Source organism: Sceloporus occidentalis, unplaced genomic scaffold (genome assembly GCF_023333645.1).
Source record: "Sceloporus occidentalis isolate IW3139 unplaced genomic scaffold, rSceOcc1.0.p SCAF_3, whole genome shotgun sequence".
NCBI classification, from domain to species: domain Eukaryota; kingdom Metazoa; phylum Chordata; class Lepidosauria; order Squamata; family Phrynosomatidae; genus Sceloporus; species Sceloporus occidentalis.
Window position 1 is genome coordinate 40858271 of NW_028316983.1, and position 12015 is coordinate 40870285.

Sequence of the window (12015 nt, forward strand, 5' to 3'; positions counted from 1 at the left end):
GACAATAATCTCTGGAGGGCAGGATGATTCTCACCTCTACATTAAGGATTTTTTTGAAAACTAAACCTTTGAGTCTGTCAAACAACAAAATGTGTAGAAACACTACTACCCATACATCAGGAGTGGGGATAAGGAGATTTAGTGGATAATCTCATTTTAAATATAGAGACCTAAGTGTAACTGTTGTTACTTGCAAGCAAAGTAGTCTCACTGAATCAGTTGTGATCTACATAAATGGTAACTCATCAAGTTTTCCTTGATTCAACTGCCATTTCTGTTTGGGATTAACAACTGTTCAAAGCCTTAATACAAGAAGAACAGGTTTACACGAACACTGCCTTATGCATTCTTATGAACCAACACAAAACAAGAATTAGCTACCATTTCTGTTTAAATGATAACCCAGTAGCCCTAAGAGGTGGAGTAGTTGTGAAATATGTTTAATGCCACGAATTGTATCAGAAGTTGGCATGGTGGGCAGCTGCCAAAGAGCCACACTCCAACAGGGGCCCTGGACTTAATCCTCTTCTCCACTGTAAGCTACTTGTTCACTTGCCTCTCACTCTGGCCCAGTGAGGTGGTGGCAATTTGAATTTTTAAACAGTTGAAGGGATGTTACATATAAGATGGAGCAAGCTTGTTTACTGCTGCTCCAGAGACTAGAACACAAACCAGTGGATTCACATTACAAGTAAAGAGTTTCTACCTAAACATTAGGAAGATCTTCTTGGCAGTAATAGCTGTTTGACAGTGGAAAAGACTCCCCCAGAGGATGGTGGACTGATTCTCCTTCTTTGGAAATGTTTAAGCAGAGATTGGATGGCCAAATCTTGGAAATGCTTAACTTGCGTATTCCTGCATGACAGGAGTCAGACTACATGGTTTCCATGGTCCTTTCCCACTATATGATCCTGTATTCTATGATTTTAAGGATCAGCAGCAGATTCCACTGCTGTCAAATGATATGAATTATAAGAAAGATGAGGAATAGCAACAGCAGCTGGTGACAATGGCAAAGTGAAAGCAGATTCGTTGAAGGAGAGTGACTACCTAGAGAGGAGAGCTGTTGTCCAAAGGACCTCTAAAATATGGAACTCACAGTCCAAAATAATGGGGCATGAGAGAAGGGGGAGACACACCTATTTCTTCCCCAGATTATTTAATAACTGATCGTGCAGGCATATACCTCTCCAATTTTGCACTTCTACAGTAGCACAGAAACTCGAAAGGGATGACTTTCTGGGCATTGAGGAAGCATCAGTGAGCTACCTCTGTTCCAGCCTGTCACATTCATCATGGCAGCCATTAGCACTTTGGCTTGGGTAAGAAGACAAAGATCCCTAAAACTGAGGTAAGCCAGCTAATTCATGCTATTGACTGGACAAAAGAGAGACACCCATTACCTGTCTGGACCACAGACATAGCTCTATGCAGAACATGTTCTTATGATGTTGTGAAAGGAGAGGGTAAAGGTCTATGAACTGTTAACAGGGAGTGTCCAGCAGATGGGAGAACATATCTCTGTCCTGCAAGGTCCCTGTGGTCAGCAGACCCCTCTAGACTTCAAAAATAGTAAACATTTTACCAGCTTAATATTGTCTAGAGTCCTTTTACTGTGTTATGAAATATTATGCTGTTTAATAAGGTCATTTCAAAATTGCTAAGAGGTGTCTCTATACAGAAGAAACTCCAAGCTATATAATTTGGCTAAAATAATTGCCCAGTGAATTCATGACTTTCTGCTACACAAGTTGTATACACATACTGTGTATGCAGAAAGTACCAATTCCCAGTATCTTCATTAGAAACTAACTCCACAGCCAAATTATGTTCTTACTAAATGAAACTACACTGTAGCAGATAAGCTTGCTTTGAGTCTGTCAAATACGGAAATGAGCTACAGATACACTGTAAAGAGAGCTTCTACTGTACTTCTACTGTAACAACAACATATCTGAAAATGAACTAATCCAGAAGAATTTGGCATTTGAGATCATATAGTTCTTCAAGACTTCTAAGTGTGCCTGTACTGCAGCCATTCACTCGCAACCAGAAGGTTGCGAGTTCAAGACCAGCAAAAGGGCCCAAGCTCGACTCAGGCTTGCATCCTTCCGAGGGCGCTAAAATGAGTACCCAGACTGTTGGGGGCAAATTAGCTTACTTGCTAATTAGCTTACTTGCTGTTCACCGCTAGGATCTTTGGAATAGCGGTATATAAATAAAACAAATTATTATTATTATTTCCATATAGGAATGGGGTAAATTACTGAATTATCCTGAATTTCACATGTATTCTGAGGCTCCTCCATTCTGAGGCTCCTTCAGACAATGTTTTTATTGAAATCTGAATATTTGCAGGAGGAAACACTGACAACTTTTACTTCTGCAGAACTAAAACATGTAAGCCACAGGGGAAAAAATAAAATAAAACAATGCTTCACACCAGCTAAAACATCAGTTTAGACAGATTTTGCATCCCAAATGATTGTGATTAAAAATAAAATAGCAATTATTATATGGAACTGGGGGGGCGCAGGTGCAAGAATCACATCAGAAGATAAGTTGCATAAGGAATTCACCTGCTTTTGTTCTTCTCCTAAACTGTCCCACATCGAGGCAACGATTTTTGATACATCTCCAAAGGTAGCATTAGGATTTTGTCCTTTGATAGCTGCTTGTGTGTCTCTGAAAAACAGGGCATAAGCGGACACTGGCTTCTGTGGCTCATTGGGATCCTTCTTTTTCTTTTTCTTTTGATTTTTGGGTTTTTTGCCCATGTCTGTCAATGGTCTCTTCTCTCCAATCACCTGTCAAACATAAAAAAAGACACATTAAGTCCCGCCCTTTGGTCTACTCTTGGTTTAGATTAAACAGTAGTGGATTTTTGACTGTGAAAAGAAATAGATAACTCCAAAATTTAGCTTCTGCCCCATTACATTCTATATAGTTGTATGACACAAATAAAATTACCCTACAGTATTCGCATGCATCATATGCATTGTTGTTGCTGAAGGGGAAAGTCACATACACATCATCACTTGTTACTTGGTTATTCAAACATTTCAAGAGCCAGCCTGAATGCACAAATTACCTCGATTTGAAAATCATTGATCTGGTATAAGACAATATTAATGGTCTGTCTATGAAGTTTGATTTGTAATTTCCAATTCAGATATTTACATTATCATTTAATGATAAGCTGCCATCAAATGATAAGCATGTTGAAAAAAGGGGGAAAGGTCTGTTTGTAGTCATAGCACTCAAGTAAGGGGAAAGGGTGAGTAAAGTCCAAAACACACTGCAGAAATCATCCAGTCTGAGACCCCTTTAATTGCCTTGGATCAGTGCTAGGGAGTCATGGGAATTGTAGTTTATTTTGACCCCAGAGCTCTCTGACAGAAAAGGTTCAATGTCTCACAAAACTACAGTTGCTGAATAACGAGACCAGACACAGAGAACTGGGTTATAAAATGGGCAATTTTATTTAACTCAACTTATTTAAACTTATTTCTTTGAGAACTGCAAAACCAGGGGGGAAAACTTTGTGCAGGAACAGCTGGTGGATGGTCAGATCCTTGACCAATTCCTCAGCTTCCCCTGGATGAAAACTCCTGAGCCCCAAGGGCAATCCATAAGTGGGTTGCTCCCCAGCCGGCCCGCATCTGGAAGGGCAACTCAAGACTCTCCCACTTAACTCTCAAGACTTAAGTGAGGGTTTAAATCTCAAACCAGCCCCAAGGCAATTCTCTTTCCCTTTGTGTTTAGTCAACAGACCTAAAAGTGAGTTCCAGAGACCTACCTTCGCCTTTTAGGAGGGTGCTGAGGTGTTCACCTGAACCTCTATCTCCCCCCACCTATGTCTGGGACCTATTATGACCACACCCATGCCAATTGTCAAAGTCCTCAATTAACAGTGTGGGGTAGGCAAAGAACCCTTGGAAAGGGGAGAAAATTCCTACCCGGCCCTGAACCAACCAGATTTAATTCTCACACTGATGTTGAGGTGGGAGGGTGGGCCAGCGCTTGAATGGAATGAAAGGGAGTTGGGTGGGCAAGCATCAAGCAGGCCAACCCCTGCCCACCCCTCTCCCAACAGCCCACACCATTTGATTTTAAAATGCTGGTCTCTCCAATGAGAAGACAGCACAAACTCCTCCCCAAACCAACAGGTCAGGAAGAAGCATTCCTAGGATCCTCTAGCATTGAGCAGGCTCAAACTGGATTATTTCTGCAGTGTATTTTGGACTGATGTGAATGGATGCAGAAAAGGAATAAGTGAGGCAAGGAAGTGAGTGAAAGAGTACTCTATTTGGATTACAATTCTAGCCAGAGAGAAATCCGATATTATATAATTCTCTTTTCTGTTTGGAGTCAAGCAGTACAAGTCTGTGAAGTTTACATTCTAAACCAGGAGACTGGAAACTTTGGCAGCATAACCTGTATCTCTGACCGATCCCTTTACTCCACATGGCTAACCATGTGTGTGTTCTAAAATATGCCTTATACACTAAGGTTGCATGGATGATGATGATGGTGATGATGATAGATTTTCTACAGTTATCTTTGCCCACACCCTTTACAGCAGCTCTGTAATGTATCAAAGTCCTCCTTACAGTCTGATTAATGGACTGAGCACACCTTTTACTGCCCATATTGTCACTCCCCTAGAGACATTAATGACTGAGTTAGTTGAGCATGTCCTCCCTCATGGGGAAGCCCAAGCACGATTTACTTGGCTTCCCACTAACCACCACATCAGCTATTTTAAAATTCTTGCAGCTTGGAGGACCAAGAACACTGTGTGTGTGTGTGTGTGTGTGTGTGTGTGTGTGTGTAACAGGCACACACAGAGAGAGATTGATTGAGTCACATCTCATTTCTGAACAGCATCCCAATATTTCCATTCCAGCTATCCATTCACATTGAATTTCAACCTTCTCTGCCTTATTCCTTACCATCAATCTTTAATTTCTTTCACTTGCCTTTGTGTTGCCTAGATTTACAGATGTCAAAACTGCTTGCTGTGTGGGTGTAGCAATGCTTCCTTTGCTCTCTGTCATGAATGTCAAGGCAAAATATCAAAGGCAACAAGGTTTCTAAGAAATATCAGATATTTCTTCTCCTTTACTTTCCCCCATGGACCTGTAATCTCCCTCAGTGATTCTGGCAAAAACATCTCACTAGGGGAGTTTCAAGTTTCTTTCACTAACCAACCAAGCCCTCTCACTTTTTTCTGCCTGTGATCTCTGCAGTCATTTCCAGTTCCCTGCAGGTTTCATTCAACAGTTCATACATTTCACCAAAACCTACTGACAGGAGTTTTAACATCTTCCCCATTTCTGTTTCTAGACACATTAAGTCCAGCTATGAGCCCACTGAAATTTTCATCGTCTGACAGTCATCATATGACAACCCTTTTTACAAGGCCCAGTCAAGGAGCAGAAAGAAGGTGGAAGAATCCTGAAAAGGTAAAGTGAGCTCTACCATTTCAGACTGCAGGAGAAAGAAGTCATTTCTGAACATCCCCTGCACATCCAGTAATAAATACTCCCTGTAAAACAGTAACTGTGTAAGCATAGCAGGAATTTCTCTACAGGGAAAATACTCATAAATGTCAACTGAGCCCCTTGCAGTCTGAAATGAGACAGTCTAGCGATTTGGGTGTTAGACTAGGACTTTGAAGCCCATGGTCCAAATCCCTGCTCAGCCATGAAAACCTGCTGGGAGTCCTTGGGCAAGTCACACTCTCTCAGCCCCAGAGGAAGGCAAGGGCAAACCCCCTCTGAACAAATCCTGCTAAGGAAACCCCATGATAGGGTTGTCTTAGGGTGGTGATAAGTCAGAAATGACTTCAAAGCACAGAACAACAATAACAGCAGCAACAACAAACCACCCTAGAATCTCGCCATGTTATTCTGTCACATGTATAAAAAACACAAGATTCTTCTCACAGCAATGGACTCAGTCAATCCCAAGAAGTCTTGAAAGTAAGTTAGCAAAACACAATTTTTGACTGGTCGCTTGGTATAAAATATCTAGACCAGAACTTGGGAAAGTTACTTTCTTGACTGCAGCACCCAGAATTTGCCACCCAGTATGGAGGATCCTGGCAGTGTGGTTCAAAGACATCATTTTGGTCAACTTTGATCGCCATCAGCCATTTCAGATGAAACCGCACAATACAGAATCAGGCCATCTATCCAGTACTATTTACTTTGTCAATGTTCTCCTAGGTATTAGAGCGAAATATTTCCCATACCTGCATTCCAGATTAGTTCAAAAGCAGATACCAAAGTTTGAACTTGATATATCCTGCATACCTACTGCTCTACAACTGATGACCCCTTTTCTGAAGGTTGTTGTTTGTGGCCTAAAACGAACTGTTGCTAAATTCCTTCTTCTCACCTGGAGATTACTGCCAATCAATAGTAAAGGATTCAAAACCTCCCCCTTTAATGTATTATGGTAGTAAAGCTTGGAAAAGTTACTGGTTTGAACTACTACAACTCCTAGCCGATGTCATGGGGATTCTGGGAGCTCTAGTCCAAAATAAAAGTTTTAAAGCTCTATACAGTAGCTATTAATGCCCTCTTTTATTTAAAGCAAACAACATTTTGAATTAAAACCACCAAGAGAAAACAAAAGAATAATTTAAACAGAATTGATCCCATCCTACAGGAAATCCCACAGCAGTCCAAGCAGGAATAGAGTTATTTCAAATGCTATGTTATTTTAGTTTGTGAAATGTATATCTCACTTTTCCATATAAAATGCCATTGGCAGCTAGTAAAAATAAAGTACATGCCTAGAGACTATAAAATGAGTGTCTGGAGCCTCAAGTACCCCAATTAAATTATACTGCTACGTACAGCATTGTACTTCTCTTTAACGCCCTTGCAGTGCACAGTTTCCAGGGACTGGGGACACAAGTCTTTGCACATATGGATCTATGTACACACACTCATCCATGTTTGCAACAACCAATTGTTGTTAGGCACTTACATTTGGAAGAAAATAAAGGAACAAATGCAGACCTAGGCCAGTGTGATCTGTCTTTATCAATTGGACATATTACCTATCATAAACTGCACATAGTATTCTTTCATGGTATGTTTCTTTGGCTCATGTTGCTCACTATGAAGCAGAAAAAAACCTACCTAACTGATTATGTATAAACACACATACAAACAAAAATGGGATAATGATGATGACAATGATGGTTATTTATTGTAATAATAATAATGTTGTTGTTGTTGTTGTGTGCTTTCAAGTCATTTCTAGCTTATGGTGACTCTAAGGTGAACCTATAATGGGGTTTTCATGGCAAATTCCTTCAGAGGGGGGTTGGCATTGACATCCACTGAGGCTCTGAGAGTGTGACTTGCCTACGTTCACCATCCTGCTCTCTAGAGTTGTAGTCTGATGCTCAAACCACACCATGCTAGCTCTTGATAATGATGATACTATCTTGCCTTTCCCCAGAAGCAGGACTCAGAGCAGCTTACAAAAATTATACAGGTTGAGTCTCCATTATATGAAATGTTTTGGCACCAGAAGTGTTTTAGATTTCAGATATTTTTTTTTTTGGGGATTTTGGAATATTTGTACTGTATATACATAATGAGATATCTTGGAGATGGGACCTAAGTCTAAACATGAAATTCATTTTTGTTTTTTATACATAGCCTGATGGTAATATTATAAACAATGTTTTCAATAATTTGGCACATGAAATGAAGTTTGTGTACACTAAACCATTAGAAAGCAATGGTGTTGCTATTTCAGCCACCCATGTGAATAATTTTGGATTTTGGAATACAATGGGCCCTTTGTATACATGGGGGATCCATTCTAAACCCCCCGTGTATGGGAAAAACCGTGGGACCTCAAGTCCCATTGATTTCAATGGCGGCACACTCCCAGGCTCGGGTGCCATTTTGTCTCCCCAAGTTTGCTGTCCACATGAGCTCAAGTCCGCGTATGGCAAGCCCTCGTAGGGCAGGCGGACTGTACTTCAAAATTCAAAATTCAGAATTCTGAATAAGTGAGGCTCAACATACAAGAGATAAAAACACACTGGCTAGCATCCCAGCTGTCACAGACCCATTCAATCAATTGCTGAATGGTGAGTCAAAATATATTGTATTGGTTCAGTGGGTTTACTCTAGTCAAGACTAACAACAGGATATAGGCCATATTGGTAAAAACACACAAAAATTATGGTTAAAACATAATGAAAGTATTTATTGAATTAAAAACAATTTAAAACATGTCCATTATGAATTTAAAAAGAGTATAATACACTGTTCACAGCATTTTTTCATACAAATTGCCAAGGGCATGTTGAAATAAAACCAGCTTTACCTGCTGGTGGAAGGATTGCAAGGAAGGGCATGTTCTAGTCTATCTACTAAGGGAGTTCAAGTGCCTGGGAGCAGACACAAATAAGGCCCTCTCACATCTTCCCACGAGAAATGGCTGTGAGGGTGATGGGTCTGAGAAGAACAGCCTCCCAAGGAAAAGCTTTATGGATGAGTACAATTCTTCAGTTAGTCATAGCCCAAGCCACAAATAATTTTCTAATTAGTTTCTAATTAGAAAACTAAGCCAATGTTACCCAAACTGTCAAGTTACCTAAATATTAAGTGTCCAAGTAAGAAAACTCTTCCTGCCACTAGGGAACCAAAGGCAAATGTCACATTTAGAGTCATTTACTAGGAGACAGCCTATATACAGCTACTACAAGTAGATTCTTCTTTTAAAGTACAGAAACCCTTTCAATAAAGTGAGACTTATAACATTTGCCAACACCTTAAGCACTCTTGGAACTTTGCTATGCATGGTGGATATAAATTGTAGCAATATAGACGAAGTGCAGGGGGAAGAGAATGGGCAAAATAAAGAAATGCTCACTGAAGTTAGGACAGAATGAAATCAGAATATCAGAATACCAAACCATTATGCAAAAACCAGTAATTCAGTATGTCAGCCTGTCATTCTCTCATGTCAACAGGAGACACTTCTGCTGGTATTGTTTTGGCAAGCTTCTTCCGCCCCTCCACTGTTTGAAACTCACAGTGTTTAAAAAAAATCATGTTTGATGAGAACAAGCTGAAAAAAGAGGGAAGAACAGGAATAATAATAATAATAATAATTATTATTATTCCTGGTTATACTCTTGATTAGCTATTAAGCTGATTCTTAATGCATTTGTGCTTACCAAACTGACAGCTACTATGTAAAGCTATAATACTTCTTGCCCTCTTTCCTCTATCTCACCCATAAGACATTTAATTTTGAAACAGGCTGAATTATTGTAGTTGAAGGTACACTCATTCATTGGAGAAAGGGGAAATTAATGATGAGGTAGTACTTGATGAATGTGTAGATGTCATGTGTTTGGATTAAGTACAATTTCCCCCTTGACACCCTCAATTCTTGCATCTCTCACCCAACAAACTTGTTTAGCTACAATCCCAACTAGACTGCAACTGATACTGTCTAGTCCCATCTAGAGCAGAGCTAGTGAATCAATGAGAAATACATAACTGTGATTCACAGCCTTGATTCAATGAGTCCATTCTAGTTGGGACTAACAATTGGATTTAGCCTATAATAATTAAGGCTATGCCAAATGTTCACACGTAATTTAAAAACCAGACCATGGCAGATGCTTGTCTACATACGTATCATGCAGTCTTAGGGAAAAAGCAAGGTAGAATATTTCAACTGCCCCTTTCACAAAACTGTTTGTAGCCACTTCCCCTGCCAGATGTTTCACTGCCCTCTTTAGTTAAGGTTTCTCTTTGGAGGAGTCATCATCCCAGAAGAGCACAGTAACACCACAGTTTCATGTATAAGGGGGCTATTTTAGAAAACCATTATAACCATGTCACACTGTAGAACACCAGTCTTCACCAATAGGCTTCCTTCAGGAATAGGGAACGATGGCACCAGTGGCAATACCAAGTCACTTGTTTCTGCATCCCCCTGAACTTTTGTTAGATAATATATTTATATAAATGTCTACAGGCATTTGAAGCCACCTATAAAATCCGAAATAAAATTTAAAACCAATGAAACATCATTTAAAAACAAAATTACAGCAGAGCCAACAAAACATTTTAGACTAAGACAACGAATTAAATCCAGCTGTTACTCCCAGTTAAGAGTACAATGAATGGAACTTATATGAACTCTAACTCCATTGATTCAGGGGATCTGTTAGTTCACCCTCATAAACTGGATTTAGGCCAACACAGCTTCTAAACCACTTATGACATCTTTTCCAGAAGGCCAACAGGAAAGAGTATTTCCTTTCTGGAAGGCGATTAAAATGTCCTAGAACAACTATTCTGCCCAATGAAGCCATCTGTCGGGGATGCTTTGATTGTGATTTCCTGCATGGCAGGGGGTTGGACTGGATGGCCCTTGTGGTCTCTTCCAACTCTGATTCTGTGATTCTATGATTTTCTCCCCCAAAGGGAAGGCCCCACAGTTTTCAATAAAGAAAACTGTGTATGATAGATATCAAGGCGAAAATATTATTAGTGTTGACATTAAACATTAAAACTAGAGTAAGGAAGCTCAGAGGGCCAATGTTCTGTCCATTTGAGACTTTTGTGAGCTGTACCACAAAACTGGAAGTGGTTGAAAATTTTTACACAAAGATTTTCATACTTGGCTGCATCACTGCCAAAAAGGTCTCCCAAACGTCCCTAAAAGGGGAAGGAAGCACCTGTGTCTGAACGCCAGGCGTGCTTTCTGAATCGCCATGGATATGTGGCTCCCTCTAGCATCCTTGAATCGTCACAAGGGGAGCAGATTTCCTATGAAAGCAAACTTTGCATTCAGAGGTATTCCGTCCCCAGGAATGTTTCAGGGACACTAAGAGGGAGTGACATTTCCATGACGATTCAGGTAGCGCGACTGGCATTCAGAAACAGGTACTTCCTTCCCCTTTTAGGGACGTTTGGGAGACGTTTTAGCAGTGATGCAGCCAGGTATGAAAATCTTCAAAATTTATTGCGGGGGGGGGGGGGATTGTAAGGACACAGCAAAGCTTGGAGGGGCCTTGTAAATGGAAACTGCTGAGCCTGGAGGCTTATAAGAACATAAATTCTCATTTGGTGGGTCAATTTTCTCTTTCTTAGGAAAACATATCAGGGACAAGGGGTGTCCAAAGGGCTGCAAATCCATAGATATTTAATTTATGGTTTGTATATTTGCACTGTGAGGTATAGGGGTGATTCTGGGATTTCCCACTTCAGATGACCAAGTTCCCTGACTGCTTGTCTTCAGACATAAAACATCTTGTACCTACACTGTTCAAACTTGTGGTGGAAAGGGACAAAAGAAGAGGAAGCATGTGGCACAGGGCTCAATCTTGGTCTGATGATTTAATAGATTTATCAGGCATAGTTTATCAGACTAAGATCATTTGGTCTGAAGTGGATGAAAGGATCAGGACAACCCAAATATTAAAACTAATATAGAATTATAAAATCATAGAATTGAATCATAGAATCACAGGAGTTTATCACATGGAGATAAACTGCCCAAATCCTGTGCAGGAATGGGATTCAAAACTCAGAATCCCCCCCCCCCCCCCAAGCAAGTTGTTTTTCAGACACTTCGGGATTAATGAGCATTAATGTGACATTAATCTGGATGGAAAGTCAGCAAAACAAGCTGCTTTTTATTTTCGGGATTTTTCGGAAGTAAAAGGCAGCGCATTTTGTCAACTTTTCGTCTATTCTTCTATTAATGCAGCCTAGAATTGGGTTGGCTTTTTTAGCTGCTGCATCACACTGTTGATTCATGTTCAATCTGTGGTCTACTAGGGCTCCTAGATCCCTTTGCAAAGTACTGTTGTCAAGCCAGCTGCCCCCCATCCTACATGTGTGCATTTCATTTTTTCCCCCTCCCTAACAAGTATTACCTTACATTTCTCTGGCCTGTTACAGACTGCCAAAATAAAGCTGCTTCGGGTCTCTTTGGATGTATGCTGTTTAA

At 40.3% G+C, this 12015-nt stretch overlaps 1 protein-coding gene across 6 annotated transcripts in view; it reads right to left on the minus strand.

Annotated features, from left to right (window-relative positions):
• TOX2 (TOX high mobility group box family member 2) overlaps window positions 1-12015 on the minus strand; it is a 323402-nt gene that overhangs the window by 50686 nt on the left and 260701 nt on the right. For all 6 annotated transcript variants that reach the window (XM_089514104.1, XM_089514102.1, XM_089514107.1 and 3 more), the window contains one exon: window positions 2580-2807. In XM_089514104.1, coding sequence (XP_089370230.1) covers window positions 2580-2807 — 228 coding nt within the window. The remainder of the gene's footprint in view (window positions 1-2579; window positions 2808-12015) is intronic.